Consider the following 26,101-nt stretch of genomic DNA (forward strand, 5'->3'; position numbering starts at 1 on the left):
TTATTAATAAGTGAATAGCTAATATTAAACAGAGTAATTACTAACTGGTCCCACCGTAGTTCTAAAACTAGCGGAAGTTAATTCTAAAACATTATCTTTTTTTTTCTTAAAGGTAATTAAGGACAACGCATGGTTATATTTAAGTAATAAATTGTTTGAACGGTTCCATTTTTTTTATTTAATATAATATGGAAGTAAATAAAAACAGAGAAAATATTGAACTAAATCAGTTAAACCTTAATAACTTATAAAGTTTCTTATATTTTATGTAGGTGAAGTGAAGTGTATGAAATCTTTTTTAATTTTTAATTTATAAAATTTTTATAGAAATTAGAAAAATAAATAATAATAAATTAGTTATTAAATATAATTTAATGATAAAATAAATTAAATGAAGCATATAAATTAATGCTTATACTGAATAACTTATATACAAGGAAACGTGTAATTTTTAGTAATTTGTAAAGGAAAACAATGTTAAAAATTAATTAAAATTTTTATTATTTATTCCAGTTTAGAATATATTCAGCCCCTGATAAGATCAATCAAACTGAACATGCCCTTGATCTAGGAGTACAAATTTTAACTTATTATGAAAAATATTTAGATATTCGTTATCCTCTTCCAAAACAAGGTAAAAATTTAGTAAATTTTAATAAAATTAACCGTTTAAATTATTTAAAAATACATTTTTTTTTAAAATAGATTTAATCGCTTTGCCTGATTTTGGAGGTATAGCAATGGAGAATTGGGGACTCATCACTTTTAAGGAATCTTTTCTATTTAATGACGAAGAAAGTTCTTCTTATGATTTGTTTAGGACGTCAGTTATTATTGCACATGAATTGGCTCACATGGTATTTTATTTTAATTAAAAGACAAGAATTATTTAAGTGTTACACATTACCTAAATAGGATTTTTTTTTAAATTAATATATTGACTATATAATTAGTTTGAAAGTGAAATAATGTTATTTAAGAATAATATAGCATTGAAACATTTTTTGTAGTTATTTGTTATAAATAATTTAATTTTAAATTATTTTACAGTGGTTTGGCAATTTAGTAACCATGGAATGGTGGGATGATGTTTGGTTAAATGAAGGATTTGCTAATTATTTAGAATACAAAAGTTTAGAAATTGTTAAACCAGATTGGGATGTGGTAAATAAAATATTCTTACTATTGTACTTTAATTATTTAATGCTATTTATGTCGAAATTAATAATTTTTCTTCACTTACAAGTCCTGCCATCTGGTGGCAAAAATTGAATATATTTTAATTATAAATTTAATCTTAATTATAAATCGTTTAATTACTTATATATAAAACATACGTAATTAATTAATATTTATTATATTTTAATTTTTGGTTATTGTCTTGTTTTCATAATATTATTAAATATCATCAATTACTTATTAAAATGTACATTAATTATTTATATATTGATAGAATACTTTTTAAACTTATAAACAGATGGAACAGTTCTTATTAGAAGAAGTGCATAAAGTACTTATAACTGATGCTACACAAAGTTCTCATCCAGTGATACAGAATATTGGACACCCACGTGAAATAGCAGAATATTTTGACTATATATCATACAGCAAAGTAATTACATTAATTTCTGCATTAAAATCCTAAAAGAAACATAAAAAAATCACTTAATAGCACTTTAATAAAGCCAGAATAATATATTTTATTCTTTATTCATAATTAAATCTGCCTAGTGGATGTCTTTTGCTCTCTAGCTTGACTTGATTTTTTTTTACATTAATTTATATAATTTATCATTAGATGCATAGAAAACTATGCTTAATAATTTATAATATAACATTAAATTATACCTGATATTGTAAATGAATGACTAAGAAACGTATAAATAATTTAAATAGGGTGCTGCTATTCTGAGAATGTTAGAATTTTTCTTATCTAAAGAATATTTTCAAGAAGGTTTATCTGTAAGTTATTTTAATAAATTTAATTCATAAATAATTAAAAAATAGATTATAATATTATAAAATATAAATTTATAATATATATATGATTAATTATTAAACAATTTTAGTTATATTTGAAGACTTATCATCATAGAACTGTTAAAACTGAAGATCTTTGGAGAGAATTAACAACAATAACTAGAGAGGTAATTTCTTTTAATTAAATAAAATATTAAAATTTAATAATTGATTTATATTGAATATAATATATAATTATAGGGGTTAGATATATCAGAAATAATGGATACTTGGACAAAACAAAAAGGTTATCCATTTGTGACATTGAAGAGAGATCCTAATGATAGAACAGTATTTATTGCTAAGCAACAGAGATTCCTCCTAGATCCAGATACTGAATCATCTGAAGCCTCGCATCATGGGTAAAAATTATTGAAATTAACAATAAAATACTAGTTCTTAATTAAGTTTAAAGCGTAATAAGAGTAAGAAGCTTAATTGGATTGAATCAGTATGTTTGAATTCACCTAATACAGTAATTATATTACTGAAATTATATTGTCACTCATACCAGAATACAGATAATGAGGATAATAATGATAATCATGTTATTATGTTTACATTAAAAGTATTTTATCTAAAAGAAACTTTATTTTTGTTACGTAATATAATATATAACTTATAAACATCGTATCACGGGTAAAGATTATTAAAATTAGAGATAAAATTTTAATTTTTTATTAGATTTAAGACTTAATAAAATAAGAATTAATTCACTTCAGTTACATTACTCAAATGATTGCAATCATTCATTATTATTATTATTAGTATTATTATTATATACCAAAATACAGATAATGATAGTTATCATCATCATCATCATTCATTTTCTTATACTTTCTGATCCTCTATTCTTTTCCTACTTTCATAAAAGTTGACTTTTTTAACCTCTTTTTCTATAAATCTTTCACTTATATTCTTCTATTCAACTAACCTATTCACTTCTTCATATAGTTCTTTGTTTTCCTTTTATTAAGCATTTCATTAACTTCTTGAATAACTTTATTCTTCTTAATATATATGCTTTACAAAGATTCCCTGCCATGATTATAGGATAACATCATTATCTTCTAGAGCATTTATATTCACAGTGTGTCAAACAATCTGTATTCTTATTATTATAAAAGTTAATTTACGACATACTGTTTTGATTAAAACATAAAAAATTCAACAAAATTTTGTAACAAGGATTATTATAATATAATCGATTTAACAAAATATATTTATTTTTTACTTTTCTACTGGAAATTAAAAATTTAAACCTCCTTTTTTTGTAGTTATGTGTGGAAAATTCCTCTTAGTTATTATACTTCAGAAGTGGATGATGTTAAAGTTATATGGATAAATTCTGACAGCGATGGTAAGTACGGTACATTCCCTTCCTTTTGTATATATTTAACGGATATTTTAATAATTCATTTAAACAATATAATAAGATAAATTAATTATTTATTAAAATAAATTTTAAACATTATTTGTCTTAAAAAATAAGAATTTCTACATTAATAATTCAATTTTAAATTGTCAATCCTATTGAATTATTTGATATGTAAATAGTTTAATTTAAAAATACTAATTGTTATGACTTTCTCGAATTATAATGATTTAAAAAAATAATAATTTAAAATTAATTTATAATCTTAAGATTTTTGCTTATAATTAGAATTAGAATTAATTATATTTTAAGCAATGAAAAAAAGTTTATAAATGATATTTTATTATAAATGTATTGTTTTAAATGTAAATATATTTTTATAATTATGAAAAAATAATAAATTAAGCAATAAGTTTTAATTTATATCATGTTTTATTTAACTTACAAAAATTTTTAAAATAAATATAATGAATATATTTATAAAATGTATATATATAAAGTATCTTCTGATATTATTAAAATTACTTTTATTTAATCTTAGATTGATTGATATAAAATACTTCAAATAAACTCAATTTATTAATAAATCACTTTTATAAAATATTAATTTTTTTAATAAATAAATATAAATCTATATTTAATTAAAAATAACTTCATTCGAATTATTTTTTGTTTTCATTTTTAAATTTAATTTAGAAAATTTCTTCTTGTGTCATTGATAAACATGTTTATGTAAAATATCCAAAAAAGATTTTTGGTGATTCTAATGAAGGTTTTAATTCCATTTCAGTTACCTTTCAAGTAAGATTAGATGATCCTGATAATAGTTGGGTGAAATTTAATGTTAATTCCACCGGCTATTATTTAGTTAATTATGAAAATGATGACTGGAGTCATCTAGGAGAAATTTTAAAAACTAATTTAGAGGTATTGTTTAATTATTTTTCAATTGAATCATTTATAAATATTTTATTTAAATTATATAAACGTATAGTTTAAATCATATGCTTTTCTTTGTAAATATTATAATAAAATGTATTAATTTACATAGTAATTTCTTGCGTATTGGTGTATTCTTATCTATATTTGTACATGTAAGGAGTCCTTTTTTTAATGTTAAAATTAAATTGTTATTGATCAATTAATGATGATTTTCACTGAAAATTCTATTTAAATGAATGTATATCTTTATAAATATCACGAGAAACTAGTACTTTTCTTTGTAAATATCATAAGAAACTAATGCTTTTCTTGGTATATGTATCGATAAACAGGTGCATTTCTTTCTAAATATCAGGACAACTGGGTGCTTTTGTGTGTAAATATATCGATAAAATGATTATTTTGTTCATAAATATCATTGCAAACGGATGCTTATCTTTATGTATATGCTGTTGTTGTTTTTATATCATAATAATCTGATATTTACCTGTGTAATGTCATCGTAAAATGATGTTATTCTTTAACTATATAAAAATAAAATGATTAATTTTTTAAAAAAATAAGCATGATATAAAATTGTATTTTATTTTAAATATTCGTTATATAGGTGTTTACTCCTTCCGATCGAGCAAATTTATTGAGTGATGCATTCCTGTTAGCTAGAGCCGGTCACATGCCTTACGGTTTAGCATTAGATTTAACAGCATATTTAAAAGAAGAGAAACATCTTGTTCCGTGGAGCATTGCCAAAAAGCAGTTACATTACATAAGCAGATTATTACAGGAAAGCATAGAAGCGCACGAATTAATACAGGTCAGTAGTTTGTTTATAGCTTTTAAGGAGAGAAAATAAAAAAGTTAGAAATGGCATTTTCCTTATTTGTTTTATTTGTGTACACCTTAGGGAACGATAAATATCGAATTGGCTTTTTGTCCTTCATGGAATTTATTGTTATAGATTATTTTTGATTCTCTGTAGATCATTTTTTATATTAAATCCTTTCATAATATAATTTATTATTTGGTTAGTTTATAAAATTATTTAGGTTATTTCCAATTTTTATATGTTTTTTCATGATATTTTTGTATATAAATTTAAAAAAATAAAAATTAATAAATGTATATCACGCGTGTAGACATACATAAATGTGTATATAACACATTTATAAGTTAATTTTAAAATAATTTATAAAATAAAACTGGAAAATAATGGATGATTATTGATAATAGGATTAAGGTATAAATATACTATTATAAGATTTTATTTTCCATCATTAGTTCGACTTATATTTACTTTTTTTAATGTTAATATCTTATTTCTAATTACAAAATATGAAATTATTTGTCTTTTTTTTTGTAAAGAACTGATTAAATTACTTTCATGATAATAACAATAATAACAATGAAATCAAATTATTCAAATATAATACAATGGTAATTTATTAATCGATTAAATGAAACATTTTAGCATTCAAGTATTGATTTTTTTAGAGAAGCTTAACCGGAATAAATTTAAATTAGAACTAATTTTGTAAATCTCTTTTATTCATCCGTGGTTTATTCAAAATAGTAAAATTTCTTTTATAAATATGTGTATATATATATGTTTAAAGACATTTATTTTATTATTTCTAGTAATAGAAAGTAAATAAAAAATTAAATTACGAACGAATGAGCAATTATTTATTGTGACATCGTCACAATTTCGGGTTGCAATTTTAAATCATATTTCTAATTTATTTAATTTAAAATATATTCTCTCGCCTCAAATTAATAGTGACTTGCCCCTGTACATCATACTTTTCCATTAACAGTAGAATCGTGCCCGTCATCTATCTATCACCTTTCAGGAGAAAAATTTGAATTGAAATAACATAACTTTCGATTTGCATTGGAAGTTCGTGTATAGTTAATTGGGCTTCCTGCCCCTATTGTTTCCATATCTGGTCTCGTCTTAAATCTACGTAATTCCTTTCTCGAGACAATGGAACGACGGACGGACGGATAACAGACGACAGTGGGAATTTTTACGTTTACAATTTTTCCAAATTGCACCCCAATTGAATGTTCTTAAACATGTAACACGATTAATGAAACAAGTAATGAATACTAATATAAAATGTAATGTAAACTTAGAATGAAATCCTAAATAAAATATAAAACAAATGACAGAATTAAGCATATTTATTACAAGTAAAGAATTATAAAGTTTATTTTTTGTTGGTTTCATTACTTGTCTGGTTTCATTATTTATATCTGTTTTATTATTAATCACTCATTTCATTTTTTATATCTATAAGGGAATTTATTTCATCATTTATTATTTATTTGTTTATTACAAATAATTAATACCAATGAAAAGTGAAAGTAAATATGTATATTTTTCGTTACTTGTTTACTTTTTCTCTTAGTTATTTTGTTTTCTAAACTTTATTCATTACTTGGGATATATTTTTAAGAAGATTTATTTAATTATTTGTTTTTAATTTTAACTTTTATTTGTGTATGGAACTAGACATCAACACCTTTTAAAATTAATGAAAAATCTTATTGCGTGAAAATCTCGTTTTATTTTTAGTTAATTTCTTTAAAAGCATAAAAGAATCGATATTAAATTTGTTCAAAACTGGAATATGTTTTGTATCGTAAAAAGCTTTGTTTTAGATTGTTGGCTTTCATAAGAATTATACGTCATTTTTCACTGTATTAATAATTAATATTTAATTAAATAATATAAAATAATATAATATAATAATGTATATATATATATACATTCCTCTTATAAGATATACTTCTGATAATATACAATTTATAGATATGTATATATTATCAGCAGGTCACTTGGCAAATTTAGAGACAGAGAGTCTCTAAATTTAGTATTTTATTTTAAAAAAGTACTATAAAATATAAATTAAATTAAAATTTTTCTTGATATTGATGAAAAAATTTCCTGTGTTTATTTTATTCAGTTTTATTTATATATTTTTATTATTTTCGGAGTAAAGCTCACATTTGTGACTTATAATAGTCGCAAATATAGAGCTCACAAGTCACAAATTTCTAAGGCTTTTATATTGTATATTGTATATTATAGTGGTAGAAATTGGTATTTTTATAAACAAGTATATTAATATATACTATTCGTACTATGCTTAATAAAATTTAATAAAATACTTAAGTATATTATGATAGTCGTCAAATAGTTAAATGTATTATTATAACTGTATATAATATTTTATTGAAACGTATTTGAAATTCACAGAAATACATAAATTCTACATTACTTTTTGTATCAGCATTTTCATGACTCCATTTCGATAGATAAAGTTGAAATTTATAGTTTTTATAACTATAAAATAAAATAAAATAGCTATAAAAATATCAAAATTATCAATACCTAAAAACACTTAAAATTTATAATATTTATGGTAATGTATTGAATTTATAATCTGTTAATTGATATTAAAATATCACAACCAATATTTTATGGATAATTGATAGAACCATGGAACTATGGCAATTTATTTACTAACAAATGATCACAGTAGGAGGTAACAGTTATACGTATTATGTTATGTTATTAATCATCAGATATTTGGAAGAGTGATCTCCTATAATGGACAAATTACTCTTATTTAAGACATAAATCAACCTTAGACAGATTAGAGATGAAATGTGGATGAAATATTGATGTAACGAAGAGAAACATTACGAATTAATAAAGTATTTATTCCACTTGTTATAATTAATCAAATATATCTTCGATATATTGATATTATAGATTTAATAAAATCATTATATTTTGTTTAGGTTTTAAGTTATTATTTTTTATATATAAATTAGATAAAAGTTTTAGAAAAGTGGTCATAATAAAAGATCTTATATTGACTTCTCAATCTTTTACAATTTGGCATCTATAATAAAGCAGTATTAAATAGTAAGTGGGCTCGCGTCCTACCAGTTGAGAAGTTATTTTTTAAAATGGAAACTGAAGCAACTAATTATTTTAAAATAATTTTAATATCAGTTTTAAAGATTATTAATTAATATCTGTAAATAACTTATCTCAATATACAATTAAAATATGTTAATTTCTTTACATTTAAATTTTAATTATACTATTGATATTAATATTATCGATAAAATAAAAGTTTTATTTAAATATTATTTCATAAATAATGAAACATATTAAAAGTTAATTATTATAATTTTGTATAGGAATATATAAATATTTTAACAAACGAAATACTTCTCAATTTAACATGGTCAGATGAAGGCAACCATCTTGAAAAGTGAGCTTATTTCATTCATTTACTTGAATATTTAAAGAAACGTAAATATAAAATATCTAAAAAATTAATTTTTACAATTATTTAGGCGACTTAGAACGTATATAATTGATTTGGCATGTGATAACGCTAATAAACTTTGCTTAGAAGAAGCTTCTAAACGGCTATCTCTATGGATGGATGGCTATAGGTAAAAGAGTTATTTTAATTAAAATAAAATTAAATATAAAATAAAGTACACATTTATGTAATTTTGTAATGTATATCTCTTAGCATACCTCCAAATTTACGAACATTAATTTATCGATATGGTATGTGGCATGGTGGCAATGATACCGTATGGGAATACATGTTTCAACAATATTTAACAAATAGTTATTCGAAGCATGGTAAAAGGTTATTATACGGTTTGGCTTTCACGAAAAATGAGCATCTGATAACAAGGTAAATTTTCTTAATGTAAATTAGTGTTAAAGACTCTATGATAATATTTAGAAATCTTATCACAGGATTTTGTTATAGCATAGATCTAATTAAGAACAAAGATTTTATAAATTTTTTTTTTTTTGGTATTGATATTATTCAGTGTGTTTTGACACTTTAAAAATTGTATAAATTCGCTATCTTTATTGGATGAAAGAGAAATATACGTAACTATAGGCGTGCTTACAGTCTATTGTTGCAATTGATAATTCTTTCTCCAATAGCATCGGTTATAACCATTTATTAAAAATGCAACTAATGAGCTATATCATTTTAAAAATATATCCTGATTATTTTCAGAATAAACGACTAAAATTTTCATAATAATAACTGTGCGCTTCACTAAAAAAAGAAGAAGAAAGAATTCTGTTATTCTCTCAACGATATTAAATAAGATTTAACTGTTTATATACAAAATATATTATATATTTCTTTTTCCCTAGATATCTTAATCATACTATGAACAGCACTTTAATAAGAAAACAAGATGTTTATACAGTACTACGTTACTTGGCAGCTAATCCTCTAGCTCGTCCACACGTTTGGAAATTTATTAGAGAAAAATGGAAAGAACTAATAGGAAGGTACGAAAAGAAAATTAATTAAACGAATGGTTTATTAAACATTTTTATATATTTACATATTTCAAAAATAGATTTTCCACAAAGAGTACTGATTTCGGAAGACTCGTAAGACACGTTTGCAGTTACTTTGATACGGATGAGCATCTCCAAGAGGTTAGTTCATATTTTTAAAAATTAAATGCCATTCATTTTATAAGAAGAAACTAATTAAATATCGATTGCCGTTTTTAGATGATTAAATTTTTCAAAGTTATAAGTGGAGATAGAGCAAGTAGGAGGGCAAGACAAGAAGCCATTACAAACGTTCTGAACAATATCCATTGGCTAAAAAAATACAAAGCAGCTGTAACGGACTGGTTAAGAAGTAAACCAAATTAGTTGCCAAGAAAAATAGAAATATATTTTTAAAAATTCAGTCAAAATATTGTACATTTTGTACGATTTTTATCAATTATTTCTTCAATTTTGAAGAAAACATAACAAGATTATTCCAAGAAAACAAGATCTTTTCAAGAAATAATATTTTTTTAAAGTGCAAAATATGTTATGTTTAATTGTAAATACGTGAATTGTCCCTATTTATATCTTCGCACAATTAAATAAAACTTTATTTGTTTATTATTATTATTATTATTTTTATTATTAAAAGAAGTTCGAATATTTCGAACATAAATCTTCTGTGATTTAATTAATTAATTAATTAATTTGAATAGTTAAATTTTTTTAATTTAAAAAAAATTTAACTATTCAAATTTATTAATAAGTAAGTCTATGGTAATAAAATACTTCCAATTTGTAAAAGATAGTAAAGTAAAACCTGTTTAAAAACGGCACTTGACGGTATCGACCAAAATTTTCCGTTTTTGGCAGTTTCCGTTTTATACAGGGTTATGTTAATTACTCTTTTAGAGAGTTGGGGAGAGAGAGTTACTTTCCAGATATTGAAAATACAATCTTAACAAACAAATGACAGTATAATTTTTATCACCATCTTGATTCTAGCTACAAGTCACAGCATTAACAACGAGAGAATTTAAGTGTTGTTACGCCAAAAAATTCTAGTTTTTCTCAAGTTACACCATGAAATCGGCTGCCAAAAAGTGTTCAGATTAAACAAATTTCCGATTTATAATAGTATTTTACGTAGAAAAGCGTTCTGTTTCAAGATTTATTTTCCGTTTGTTAAAGGGCCCGTTTTAAACAGGTTTTATTCTAATATAATTAAATTAATATATAATATATATTTTAACGTGACAATTTATATATATATATACACACACATATACACATCTTAGTTTCAGATTAATTTAAAATTATTTCCGAAATTGTTGCTTAGTAATCCGTAAGAAGCAAAGTTTAATTAAAATTAAATTTATGAATAACAAACACTCCTCTTCCACCTCTAAAGCTTATTATATAAAGTAATTTAGAGAATAATTTGTCTTCTTCGTTATCATAATTAAAATTTAAACAGATAAAAGAGAGACAAAAGTATATATACATTTTTTTTATAAATTCTATTTTTTAAGAATTAATTAAACCTTATTAACTAAATTATTTAAATTCTTTACATATTTAACGAGTCATAGCATCTCATTTCTCTTTCTTAAACACATATAAATTTATTAAATATCATTAAAATTTAATACAAATTTACTTATTTAAATAATTATAATGAATCTTTAAAGGCAGATTAAAAATTGAAATTTAATAAAATTAAGTTTTAAATTTAATAATTTCTAAGTGTACTTACGTTTCATAATATAAGAACTGTTAAAACATTTATAATTAATGTAAATACCTTTTATTATAATTACAATTATTATATTATACGGGTTTGTGCAAAATTAAAATAAATATATATTTTTTATTATTGCTATATATTGTAAATATTCTTTTTATATTTAAAAATTAAAATTAAAAATTGCAAAATGTCATTCTCTACAGGAACGAATTATTATATATATATATATATATATATATATATAATTGTTTAATTATAAATACTAAAAATTTATGTAACATTTTATTAAAAAAACAATTTAATTTAATGTACATAAAGTTACTCAAGAATTTTCAATCAAAATAAAAGTCAAACATGAAAATTTTATTTTGTATTTTTGATTTAACGTTTATTTTTGAAAACTAAAATCGTATAAACTTTTTAAATTTTAAATATTAAACAAATGTTTCAATATTTTAAGCTCTAATATAAAATATAGTAATAAATTATAATGCTATATTAAATTAAAATCATAACATTTTATGTAAAAAATTAATTAATAAAAAAAAAATGTCAGTAATGAGTTGCCTAACTTTCCCGGCAAAAAGTTAAAATTGCGTGCGGCTCCATCTGTTCTGAGATTTTATTTTAATAACATTTTATATTGTTAATTATTAAAATGTGAAAAAGCTTAATTTTGAGGGTAGAGACAAGTTTTATTAAAAAAAAGGACTTGTAAATGCTAATAACGAGTAAAATCTTCATTAAGTCCGACACCTCTTAAGATATGACACATGACACTTCTGTATTTCTCCGTCTCCTGGACCTTTAACCATGAAAATGTAATAGCATCAATATCCCGAATACATAATCATCAAAACGACAAAATTTGAAGTAAAACTCCTCCAGTTGCTTCAAAAGTGGTCACACACTCACAACCAGTAGCGCATCCAGAGGGGGCCAAAGGCCACTGGCACCTCCAAAGGAAAAGGAAAGAAAAAAACCACTAAAAAATTTTCCAAAAATCTTTCTTAATTAAAATTTATTTTTGTTTTTATATTCTGTCGTATCTTGTATTTCTATACTACAGTACTTATGAGTTAGTTATAAGGTGGAAATTGTATTGAATTCGCATTAAAAATTTATTTATCCGTTCGACTTGGTTCCCCAAAATTAAAACCTGATTGTGCCACTACTCACAACACTCAACAAATCATGATATGGAGCATTAAGCAAAGCTCCGCTAGTTTTTATTGACAATGGTGTCAAAATCATAATCAATTGTGTCTATAATATAATAATAAATACCTCTACAGACACTTTCAATTTTTACTTAGAAGTAGATTACTTATTATAAAGGATACAAACAAAAATTTATTTATTTTAAAAAGCAAATATTTATCTTATTTGGATCTATACTTAATAAAAAGAAAGGATGAAACACCATTGTAGAGTGCAGTTAAATTCAAATAATATATATATATATATATATATATATATAGGCCTATACATATGTAGCCAGAAATGTAGCCAAGTCAAATTTATGTAGCCCAAAGAGTAGTCAATGCGCCAAATGATATTTTTTGGTAAGGTTGAACTGCATACATAGACAGGTGGCACAATCATTTTATTTTTTATTAAACCTTTCGCGGATCCCCTAACGTTGTCCGCGCACTCCCAAATTAATTTTAATTTGCCACGGACTTCCTCAGCGGTTTGAAGGACCCCTTGGGGTCCGTAGGAACCACTTTGGGAAACATTGATTTAGATCAGGAGTGTCCAACCCCCGGCCCAAGGCAAGTTCGATGCGGCCCAATAAACGTATAAACAAAACCGACAAATTGTTTTATTTATTTATTTCAACGGCATAAACTCAAAAAAGAAGGTTCACAAAGCCGTAACCTTTATACATATTTATTTTTGAGTGGAAAGGAAATATTTTCAAATACTTGGAAATGAGTGAATGAGGAAAGAATACTAAATAAAGCTGAAGTTGTGACTCAAAGGACCTAGATTCGGGGAAAGGAGAGAAAGGCCAAAAGATAAAAAATAGTGAGAAAGGTTAAATAGACTTCTGTTATGCAAATATTGACCCTTAATTTTCCAACTTTTCTCACTTATCTTTTGTCCTTTCTCTCTTTTCCCCACATTTGGATCTATAATCCTTTGAGTTCCAACACCAGCTTTATTTAGTATTTCCTTCAGCGTTGCAAGATTTAGCTGCTTTACGCCAAATTTGGCTATCCTTTTTTAGTTTGGCGTAAAAAATATCATTTGGCGAATTTACTACTTTTTGGGCTACATGTTATTTAAAAATTTATTAGTTGAATAAAAATGCACTTTAAAATGGTGTTTTGTCGTTTTTTATTAATTAGAGACCCAAATAAAACAAATATTTGTGTTTTTCAAATAAATTTTTGTCTCTCCTTTATAGTATTTAAATAATTAATAAATGAATTTATCTATTTCTAAGTAAAAATTGAAAGTGTCTGTAGAAGTAATTTTTTAAAATATCCTTTTTCGTAATGAAGTTTTAATACTTATTACTATAATATAGACATGTCAATCCTTAAATATAATTGTATATTTAAGGATTGGGCCACAAGTATATTATATATACTTGTGGCCCAAAACTCTATGACTTCTAATGTGGCCCAGAGGAACAAAAAGGTTGGACACCCTGGTTTAGATAATAATGCCTCCAAGCTATAGGAGAACAATAGACCAAGAACAACTCTAATCTAGTCAATATGACCATGCTTTTACAGTGACACATTTTCAGGTGTCATCTTACCTATGGACAATCCTTTCTTCTCTTATCTTATAAAATACGGCTGGGGTTAGAGATTGCAAGATTGGGCTATAATTAGCTGATTGAGGTATTTTCAGGACTCTTAAGGCTACTACATTTAAGTGATTTACTACTGTTTTGGGCCCCTTTAAAACTAATTTGAGCAACATTTCAAAGAATTCTGCTTTACTTTTTGTAAAACCTATCTGGCAACTATAAGGTTCTCACCGTCACGTGCTGTTCACCTGCAGTTTATTTATATTATTAATTAACGAAAATAGCGTTCTGTATACGTATCCGTATTCCGTTTGCTTAATAAATTCCATCAGTTACATAGCATTGCTATATTGTACAGAAATCTGTAAATCTCGGATGATTCGAAGCTCGATAACTCGAAGTCGTGATTATTTCGTCCTTTGAATTTCGAACTAACAAGAATTTCTTGTATTAGAATTACAGAATTTAGACATTGAAATGTCATGTTTTTTTCGAAAATGAAACCCAATCTCTACAAATTAAATGAATATTCGTGTTTAGGAGTCAAAATTTATATATAAGAAAGTACTGTACATTTTTTACTGTAATACAATATGAGTTAAAATATGTAGAACAGTGTTAATCTCCATACTTTTATTAATACTACCTGTCCTTGTGGATTTGTTGTAAAAAATTCTGGCAAACTTATAATTTACTAGTTCTAATCTTAGGTTATTACTTAGCTGCATATTTTAAAAGTATCCCCATTACCTAAAAAATGGCCAAGTGGATGATAATGCACTGAACACTGGTTGTTAGTCGCAAGTTCGTCTTTATCAACAGGTTGGCCAAATGGTGTTTTTTGGATCTAACATCTAAATACGGGCTAGTTTCTTACAGAAAGTCCTCTTGGGTGTACCCTTGGCGAAATCGTTCATGTGTTGCATTACCTTATACCATCAAACCAAACCATTACCGAAAAATCCATCAACGTGTTGCTTAAATTTTCCTGCAGCATTCAAAATTGTGGTGGCGCTATTTGTTATGATGTTTTACTTAAATGTCTTTTTTTTTTCTTTGCATTTCTCGACAATTCAAGGCCTCACAACCCAAAAATGTGAAAATCTAGGTCATTTATAACCGATCGCCATACTTTCCCTCTATGATCTATAACAGCTGGGAAAGCAAAAATTGGCTAGTTTAAATAGCCTTACATCACGCATGTATCAGTGAAACTAGCTACCAGTATATCCTAAAATTTTTCGTTCGACTGAATCGTAAGTGATCTGTTCACTCTCAGATTTAAGTTGTGTTATCTTACTATTTATAATAAATAATTCTTCAACCATTTATCCATTTTATCCAGTACCCCTTTCCATTAAAATATTTCACAAAATATTTCTAAATTTAAATAGTTTTTCATGGAGCTACCGCGCTGGACTCCCGTTTTTCTGGGAGGAATAACCCCTCAGTGGCATACTATCAAGAGGGACCCAGGGAGCCTGAGCTTCCTTACATTTGTAAACTAATAAATTAAGAAAATATGCAATAAGTATAGGAAAAAGATTTGAATATGAGAAACCTATTTATACCTATATAAATATATAATATCTTTATCCATAACGCTAGTGGTTACCTTCACAGTGTGAATGTAGATTGGAGATTCTAACTTGGTGATTCTCTCCAATATCGATTCTAGTTACGCTACTGCAATCACCCGTAGACCTACTATAACTTCCTCCAAAGAATTTATTGTTACTTTTTGTATTCAATACCTTATCTTCGAAAAATAAATATTGTATATCGCTAGCGACTCCGAAGATATTTTTATTCTTTCAATCATTTATGCCCTATGGGCACTAAGATAGTCTTTTACCATATGCATCTTGATTAGGGCAGGTCTGACCTCCCGTAAAAAATTCCTAGGGAATTGCTCACTAGGATTCTATCGTGGGTTCCCCAGAACGATAAGCCAGATTCACCCAGCCTACCATTAGAGAGGCTGATCCCTTGAGACCCTCACTCATGAAACCTTCGATGTCCTCTCGAGGAGGGATCAATCGATTTATCTAGTAGGGTAAGAAAATGATTAAGAGGTTGATGGACAAATTGATTTTTATTATACTTAAAAATATAATAAAAATGATAATAGATATGTTAAATTTTAGTAAATTAAAACATGTAATCTTGAATTTTGATTTATGTTTAAGACAGAGTATTATCAATTCCTATTTAATTTTTTTTTTATTTTTTACTTGTAATGTATTGTTATTTTGTATTTGTGTAGAAAAAGTCAGCGAATTATATATAATATACAGTATAGTATATGTTGTTTTGGGAAGGGATCGACAAACAAAGGATGGGAATCATTGTTCTTGAATACAATATAAAATAAATTGTTAATAAATAGACTATAAATTATCATATAACATTAATAATATTATACCAAGAAAATTTTAAAGCATTAATATTCTAGAAGTTCTTAAAATAAACGTTAAAAAATTTATGAAATACTTTATTTAAAGAAAATTAAATGAAATGTTTAATATTACAAATGTATTCTTAGTTTTTATATGGTTTTAACTGTTAAAATGCATTCTAGAATTTAAATATTTTAAATTATAAAATATATTTTAATATATAAAATAAAATTTAATCTGACTTTTCTAAATTAAGCTTGAATAAAAGCTCACCTGCAATACAGTATTCTTATTATTATTATTATTGTTATTTTTATTTTTTTCTTGTAGCTTTAAACAGAAGAATTGTTATGACATTTCTGAATGCTTATAATTTAATAATTTATACAAATATATTGCAAAATATTAATTTTAAAAAAGACAAATTATGTTGAAAGTTTATTTAGAAAATGATTTTTTTTTGTTCCGGATAAGAGAACACGAGAACCATTCATCCAGAATATTTTGGTCATACGATATCTAGAGAAAAAGATAGTAAATTCTTCTATTAAAGAAAATGAAAGTAGTGTCTCCTGGGACATGTTTCCATTATCTTGACATTATAACGTCACTAAATTACTACTATTTTAGTTGTTACTCTGATGAGCTATTAACTTGCAAGAAAATTATAAAACTAAGTAATAAAAACTAGTGAAAAAGATTAACTATTTATAACGCTCATCACCTTTCAAAGCATGATCAATGCTTTTAAAAAATGTAATAAAAATGTATTAATTTATTTTTCATTTTTTCATGTATTTATTCAACACGATAAGTGTTGAATAAATATTGAACGTTATTTAAAATAAAAATATATTTATTTGTTTGTTAAAAAATGCAAATGATTTTCTATAAATAATTTATCACTTTTACATTATGATTATTTATACATGTAATATATATATTTGTATAGTAATTTATACATATATAGGCCTATATATATATATATATATATATATATATTACAAATGTAAATATGCATGTATATAAATACAGAGAATATAAGTGAAACAAGCTGCAGCTTATGGTTTCACAGTTTTACATATATTACATTTTTGTGTTGTGTGGGTGTATATATAAGTAATATAAAAGACAGTGGAATATAGAGAGTGGTCTGTAAAACAGTTTTGTTTAAGTTCCAACACCGGAAGGCCTCAAAATTTAGTCTTATATTTAAAAAGCACAATACGAAGTGGCATAAAATTAAAATACTTTTGATAAATGACGAAAAAAACCTGTTTTTTATCCATTTTATTTATGTACAAAGTAACCCAAAAGTCAGTTATTCGTGTTTTGTTTAGTACGTCCCAGGTTGGTCTGTATCGTTAAGAAACACACGTTCCAAACTGCACTAAGAGGTTAGAACGTGTGTTTCTTCTACAAAATTGATGGAAACGTGATAAAACTATAGTTCATTTCAAGACTAATTTAGACTTTAAATGGTTAACTGACTTTTGAAGCTTCCTATATTTTTATGACTTTTGAAAAGGGGTGGATTCAGTTTATAGATCATATATGCTAGAAATCACATTCTGTAGGCACTATCGAGTGGCAAAATTTTATATATTTTATGCTATAAATCGTTAAAAGTGCATATTTATGAAAATCAATAAGCATAAGAAACTATAAAATTTGGTATTTATGTTTCATTTATCAATTTTTATACCAAAAGATATCAAAATATATAAAATAAATAATTCAGAATAATAGAAAGCATTAAAACATTCAATTTTATACATTTATTTTATAAAAGTTAATTTTATTGAATTATAACTGTAATGCAGTATAGCCTAATATTTACTTAAACTATACTAAGAAAAATTTTAGAAGTTTAATGCTTTTTAAGTGGTTAATACTTTACTAATTAAATTAAGAAATGTTAATTTATAAATAAAAAATTAGATGTTTAATGATTTTTCTGAATTTTATTACACAGCAGAGATAATTTTTGGTTATATTTTTACGCTTTTGACTTAGAAAGACTATACCAATCCATAAAATACGATAAAAAATTATGATATATAATATATAATAAAGTCATAAATTAAAAAATTGATGTCTTTAAATATTGCTTAATAGTATGAAAATTCAATGAAGGAGAATAATGTTTTGTTGAAAGTTTTCATAATTCATATTCATCACTAGAAAATTGCTTTAAGAAGACTGAAATAAATATTTTTATTTAAAAAAAAAATATGTATTTTGAAGGTTTAAATCATTCTAAATTTATTTTTATTGTAAGACTAAACGAAGAGATCCTTATATAAGTATATAAAATAGACTATTAAAAATAAACAATTTCACATTTCGATTTACCATTTATTAAATTTATATTTTGAATTTTATGCGATTAAAGAATCCATATTCTTTTATTTTTATAACATGGAAAACTTTCATTCGACAATATAAAATGTAAATTCAATATATAAAAAGTATTTTCATAATCTGGATAAATGACGTTTTTATTGATGGTTTGTATTTTCGAAAGAATTCGTTTCCTTTATTCTTTACGTTATAATTTTTAACTTTAAGAGCTTACGTAATATTAAAATATGAAATATATTTTCTGTTTTATGTTGTAATCGTGTTTAAGTGTACTATAATTTCAATTTTATTTATGTTTAGTTGTAATGCTTATATATGTAATTCTTCGAGTTTCAATCGATTTAGTAAGTAAAATTCATGATTTCCCTCCTAAATAGTTTTTCTTTATCCGAATGTTGTTTTTACATTTTCTAGAGATTTTTAAACCTTCTTTAAAAAAAAAAAAAAATATGATGTTTATTATTAAAAATCACTACAAATCCTGTAAATGTATTTCACTTTAAGTATTACATACGTAAGCTTGTGTTCTATTTATATATTTTTTCAAATCTAGAATATTACCATTTATGGAAATAAGCTATTTATCTACAGTCAAGAAAATACTGGATTCGATTCCGGTTCAGACACTCAATTTATCATAGGCAATACGAAGAAAAGATATAGACATAAGCTTAAAAAGCTACAATTTAGAGATTCACGTCTTTAAACCTACTGTTTAGTGGAAAATGAAAGACTTCTTTTATGTTTCAGTTTAGAGCCATAATAAGTGTAAATCGAACCATGACAGTACGGCGAATCTAGTTTGGAGTTATGGATGTAGCTGTGGAGAGTGTCACGCGATACAAATCCTTTTAGCGAATGGTCACACAGAAGGAATGTGATATGACATCCTCAACACATTCGTGTCACTATCAGAGCCAGATCCATAGTTATCTACCTGGCATTAACCTGTGCATTCGCAGAAGGGCCGCGCTTAGAGAGGTTTAAAAGAGCCCTGCGCTTGTTTCATGTCTGGTTTTTAGCCCAGTACAAAATATGAAGCCTGCTGCGATTACTATCCGCATAATTTGAAACTAACAGTTTGTTTTACATTTTTCACAATAACTGATTGGCCTAATTGCGGGTCAAACTCTCTAGTAAACGAGTATACCGTTTATTGGAGGGTCTGACGTAAACAGTATAGTCGCGGCGATGATACACTCTGCAGTGTACAAGTGTTTCGCGTTAACCAACAATAATACTTGCTGTAAATTCATTACAGAATAACTTAAATATTCAATTTAAAAGTTATACAAAGTAATAAACTGTATATGTGATGAGAAATTCATTATATTTTCTCAGAGAGTCATATTACAACATTTATAACTTCAAGACTTTAGTAAAGTTGAAAATTAATTAAATATCAGTAATTAAAAGCTATATAGTTTGTTCAATTAATAAATATCTAGGAGAATATCTTCTTAGTTCAAAATAAATGTATCCATAAGGAGTCATTTTCGTTTATTGAATGCAACTTGTTATTGTCTGTCAACAATTCGCTAGAGAAAATGATTCAATTTGAAGTTTAAGTGATTATATAGAGCAGATGTTAAAATTAGATAATCATTAGTAATTATGTGTCTTAATAATTTACCAATTTAATAACTTTTCAAATATGTCAAAATTTTATTTCAATTTCCTTCGTTTAATAGTTTAAATATGAATTTTAATTTAATTTTTTTTAAATAATTAATAAAATAAAGCGGAATTATATTTTTAAAAAATATATATTTTTTTATTAAGTATAATTAATTTTTAAAGTTATTTCTATATTTTTTTAATACTTTTTTTATTTTAAAACAAGTTTAAGACATAAATTTAGTTTTAAGAGGTGAATTTACACAATGTAATATATAATATTAATTAATTTTATATAAAATTCAAATAAAACTATAATGAAGTTTTTAGAAAATAATTTAAATTTTTTTTTTTAATGTTTTAATTATTCAAATAAAATATTTTATTTCTTTTAAATAAAAATAAAATATTTTAATAAAATATTATTTAAATTAAATTTTTTTAGACTTTATTTTTACGTAAAATTTATTTTTAGGATTCATTATTTTTAAATAAAATTCAATTCCTCCATGGATGGAGTCTGGAACTGAAGATCTACCAAGCTGCTCCAGTTGACTACAGCGTCAGTGAAGATGTTTACGATAATCTGTCTCGAATTGGTTCTTACGACTCGAGAATGTTGTTACGTCGGTTCGTAGAAAAGCACATCTCCACACTCAAATTATACACTATTTACAGTTTATTTACAATAGGTAAAATGTACAAGTTTGAAAACATAGTATTTACGAGATAACAACAGGTGGTGTTTTACATAACGGATTAGTTATCCGGAACTACACAACTTTGGAGATGCCTAGTTACTTGGGGAGTTGGCCCAACCGCGTGGCCGTGCTGTTGCTACACTAACTCTTCCCAGAGGAATTTCTAAGAGGAGAGCACTCTCTCTACATCCTGCGTGCTTCCAAAGTGTAAGACTACCACGTATTCGGTCTCTCGCCCCTCTCCCTCTTTCTTTCGCTCGTCTTACTATTTAAAGAGTTTTTGGACGACAACTTCCGACCAATCATGATCCTTCCTTTCATCGGAAGCTTCCCAAAACGTCGGTTGTTCTCCTGACGAAACAAGCTCACCATAACGTCGTCACTTGTTTACATTTTTTTCTAGCAAGTTAACATGTGGCAAACACATTGCCCGACCTCACGCAAGTCCAATAAACAAAGACGATGCTCCCTTTGTTTCCGCTCCTGTTTACAATACAATTCCAGTTGGGACCAATTCACAAGGTCGTGTCACTTTTGTCCCTACTCTGTTAAAAGAAATCCTTTACAGATGGTTTCAAAAGCTCGGCTTAGAAAGGAGGGTTGGTATCAGGTAAGCAAAAACGTAGCCAATTTATTATGGAGTCTGGGTGCTGGGACGTTTTCTTGACGAGAGTATCGATATTGCATTGTTGGATTTGTAAACTCATAACTTGAATATGGCGTTACTACGAAAATGGATGATCATAAATAGGTTACCCGTGCTGTTGATAATGTATTTATTGTTAATTTCCGGAATAGAATTCAACCCAGGGCCGTTATCCCGTTCGCCACAACAAAGTGGTCATATGGATATGCAAAGGAAGGGGCGTGGGAGGGAGGCCTCGCAGCGTTAATCCCAAAGTAGTTGGATAAAGCTACTCTATCAGAAGTAGTACCTAGTCAAGAATTCCATCAAGTGGAACAAGAACATGATAAATGTGATCCTAATGATGTGAGAACTTCAAGAATACAGGATTATTTCGATACGATACGAGAAATAGAAAATCCAGCATCAGAAGAACAGCATTACTCTTTAAAATCGGTTAAATTTACCTATGGTGGACAAAATGGCGGCTCGTCTCTGATTCGAGCAAACAGAAGAAAGGAAACAGTGGGGACGCACATTCTAACCTAACCTAACCTATTCTAATAATTTGGTTGGTAATAATTATGGTAACTTATTAGAATAGGTCAGGTTAGGTTAGAACGTGCGTCCCCACTGTTTCCTTTCTTCTGTTTGCTCGAATCAGAGACGAGCCGCCATTTTGTCCACCATAGGTAATTTAACCTTAAAATCAATATATGAATTAATACAGGAAAAATTCACTCAATTAAATACAGAATTACAAATAATCAAGTCAGAAGTCAATTTACTGAAAGAAGAAAACAGAATTTATCAGGTTGAATCTAAGAAAATTATACAAAAATTAGATGAATTCGACTTAATAACTAAGGAAAACTCACAGACTAAAGGTATGTCTGAATTTGAAATTGATCAACTAAATAATAAGAGAACCAATAAAAACATATTAACAATCCGTTTAAAACTACTGACTATTTAAAATAAATTGAACATTTCATTATTCGCATTTTCACCGGATGCTCGCCCTCTGGTGTTTAAAAACAAAACTATTCCATCTGGGTCGTTTGATTAATTCTTGTGTATTATCAGCAGTAAATATGAATAACAATAGAAAAAGCAAAACTTTCTGTTGCGTTCCAAATTGCAATTTCAAAGATTTACGGGAGCCTAATATAAGTTTTCGTCTATTCTCACACGAAAAACAGATGATTATTCGGAAATCGGTCGGTTATATTTATGAGCTTCTCCGAATTGTGAATTAGATTTAAGAATTGAGAGTTTCCCGATTGTCCAACTTTACACGAACAAGTTATGCTGTCAATTTTAAAAGATAGTTTCTTAAAGTTAAAATGCCAGTTATTTTGTATGGGACACAGGGTCGTTTGTATGAGACACAGAGCTTTAAAAGAAACTATTTAAGCATTTCTTAGCCTTAAGCTGAATGTAAGTCCCCTTACCAACCCTTCACAATTTTAGAAGTCAATCATAAAAAAAAAAAAAATTAAATCAGACTATCTCTCTGATTCAATACGGTTATTGGAAGAAAAAGATGTGAGGTTTCACTAGTCTTCTGTTTTATAACTGAATTTAATTAAACTTTTATACCCATTCCTTTAAAAATCTTTTTTTAAAATTGGTTTTATCATTTTTTTTTAAAAAAAAACCTTACGTTAATTCTTAGAAAAAAAACTAACGAAATACTACACAAAATAAAAAGTAAAGTATGTTTTGTTGGTTTGTAAAAAAATGTTTATTACAAAATTCGACTTTAATTTTTTTTTTGTTTGTACAAATGTTTGAGGCTGCTTGAAAGTCGAAGCCTAAGCAACAATTTACATAGCTTTTTACTTGTAAATCTAACCCTGATAGGACAATGTCAAAGCTGATGTTTTTAACACAAAGGGCACAAATATGCATAGAACGATCTCGCTCACTTGCTTTGATATCGCATAATGACGTATCCGCTAGCAATAATTGTTCTGCTACTATAAAATTTCTGGATAAACAGCTGCAAGCAGCATATATCATTATATCGGCAGTAATATATGATTAATTTTACATTACTAGTTACAAGCGACCCAGATAAAGTAGCCATTTTGTAAAAATTCAGCGCTCTCTATAGTTCATGAAAAACGCGAATTACGGGATTGGACATAACTAATAATTCAATAGAAAGTCTAATTAAGTTAACAAATAATGATTTTAAACCAATTGTGAAAATTATATTAGCTTCGGTATATGCTAGACTCTTAGTCCAGAAGTCCAGAATCCTTAAAGAATTCTGGACTAAGAAACCCAATTTTATCACAGAAGAGCTGAATAAAATAATAATCACGGCAGATCTATGCAAAAGATCGAGATTGAAGAAGAAAAAATTGCAGACAATAGTCCAATAAGGAAAGGCTAAAGGCAGTAAAATAAGAGTTAGGGACGATTACTATAGTAGTGAAGAGATGATCTATACATACGACCTCAATTTAGAAAAAGTTATTCAATTAAAAGGTTTTTTAGGTTTAAACCAAGTAATACATTGGTTGTACCTTTAAGATGATCTTCTGATTCTATAAAACATTTAAATATGTTTGATAACACAACTGAGAAAATAGTAGAGGACAACAATCAAAATGGGAATAAACAAAATCAGATAGATACTAATATTGTTTTATCACCGGTTTCAGGACTAACAACTAAGTGTGAAAAGTCCAAAGTACTAATAAGTTTTTGGAATATCCAAGGGCTTTAAAAGAAACTTTATACAGACACACTACAAGGTTATATGGAAGTTAATTCACTTCTTGGGTTTTCGGAAACTTGGTTAACATATTTGAAAACAGAAGATAAAACATATCTGGAGCGAACATTTATAGTACTAGAAAGCAAAGCACAGAGGACTAGTAGGTTTGGTCATCCCTCCGGTGGTCTATTGTTGCTAATAAGGAAAAATCTCGGCGAGTTAAAATTTTGCAAAATAGATGATAAATATATCTTTGTTGAGATAGAACTGTGTCATCGTTTTAGATCACTCTGGGATGAACCACGATTAGGTCTTATATATTTATCACCATGATAAATATTAAGACCTAATCTTGGATAATTAATTTGTATCGCTATAAAAGCTGTTTAAATAATAAGAGAGTACAATATAAACAAGTCTGGTTCGATAATAATTGTTACCACTACAAGATCAAAAAAAACAACGAAATTTACAACATTTCAGAAAAACTAACTCGGATCAATCATTGAAAGAATATTTGGAAAACGAGAAAATTACCTAAACTTGGTAAAAGCGAAAAGAAGAAATATTTTTCTGTAATGAGTGATCTGTTGTTAAAATTAAGAGATTCCAAAAAATTTTGGAATATTATAAATAAATTTCGAAAAACGTCACCTATTACGAATACTAAATGCTATGTATCATACAAAAATTGGTGTCGGTATTTCAATGAATTTTCACTCAATTTTAAAAACAATGATAAAGAGAACCTCCTACAACTTAATATAACCAACCACCAGAAGTATTCAACGTGGAAAATTTACACAATTGTATTAAAAAGCTAAGAGAAAAATCGGCTTCCGGCGCTGACACTATTCCTAACTATATAATCAAAAATCTTCCGACAGATGCCATCAAGTTTTTGGTTAGTCAATATCATAAATTTTATAACACTGGTACTATTCCTAAAGATTGAAATACAGTTATTTTTCAAATGAAATTCAAAAAGGATGAGAGGAATCGCCCAGCTAATTATTGTCCAATTGCCCTCTTGTCGGGCTTTCGAAAGTTGTTTATATCAGTGCTAATGTCAAAGTTCACCGATTGGATTGATCGAAATAAATACTTAAACAATACGCAGTTCGCGTTTACAAAGAATGGAAGTGCCCAAATTGCTTTATTTACACTAATTGCTCTAGTCCAACTTCAGTTGTGTAAAAAGAGACACAAAGTTTTTGCATTATTTTTGGATATAAAAAAAAGTGTACGATTCTGTGGTTATTACAACATTACAAAGTAAATTGATTAAATATCGAGCGGATGATAACATAGTAAGAATAATTGGAGAATTATTCGGTCATTATGATGTGATAGTTAAACACTTTAACAGAGAGTGGCCATACCTACAAGTGATAGAGGTTTATTACAAGGTGATCCTTGGTCCCCTCATCTTTTTAACTTTTTCTTGTTTGATACAAATGA

General features: G+C 26.3%; 1 protein-coding gene across 2 annotated transcripts in view; it reads left to right on the top strand.

The window, feature by feature from the left end:
- LOC136973456 (uncharacterized) overlaps positions 1 to 10,317 on the top strand; it is a 49,295-nt gene extending 38,978 nt beyond the window's left edge. For both annotated transcript variants that reach the window (XM_067268188.1, XM_067268189.1), the window contains exons 23-38: positions 514 to 634; positions 706 to 857; positions 1,051 to 1,164; positions 1,478 to 1,612; positions 1,897 to 1,962; positions 2,070 to 2,147; positions 2,221 to 2,381; positions 3,297 to 3,379; positions 4,185 to 4,321; positions 4,944 to 5,150; positions 8,555 to 8,628; positions 8,714 to 8,815; positions 8,899 to 9,069; positions 9,552 to 9,692; positions 9,764 to 9,845; positions 9,924 to 10,317. In XM_067268188.1, the coding sequence (XP_067124289.1) occupies positions 514 to 634; positions 706 to 857; positions 1,051 to 1,164; positions 1,478 to 1,612; positions 1,897 to 1,962; positions 2,070 to 2,147; positions 2,221 to 2,381; positions 3,297 to 3,379; positions 4,185 to 4,321; positions 4,944 to 5,150; positions 8,555 to 8,628; positions 8,714 to 8,815; positions 8,899 to 9,069; positions 9,552 to 9,692; positions 9,764 to 9,845; positions 9,924 to 10,070 (1,971 nt within the window). In that variant the 3' untranslated portion in view covers positions 10,071 to 10,317. The remainder of the gene's footprint in view (positions 1 to 513; positions 635 to 705; positions 858 to 1,050; positions 1,165 to 1,477; positions 1,613 to 1,896; positions 1,963 to 2,069; positions 2,148 to 2,220; positions 2,382 to 3,296; positions 3,380 to 4,184; positions 4,322 to 4,943; positions 5,151 to 8,554; positions 8,629 to 8,713; positions 8,816 to 8,898; positions 9,070 to 9,551; positions 9,693 to 9,763; positions 9,846 to 9,923) is intronic.
- Positions 10,318 to 26,101: the final 15,784 nt, after the last annotated feature.

Source organism: Centruroides vittatus, unplaced genomic scaffold (assembly GCF_030686945.1).
Source record: "Centruroides vittatus isolate TY-2023 unplaced genomic scaffold, ASM3068694v2 contig_3175, whole genome shotgun sequence".
Classification (NCBI taxonomy): Eukaryota; Metazoa; Arthropoda; class Arachnida; order Scorpiones; family Buthidae; genus Centruroides; species Centruroides vittatus.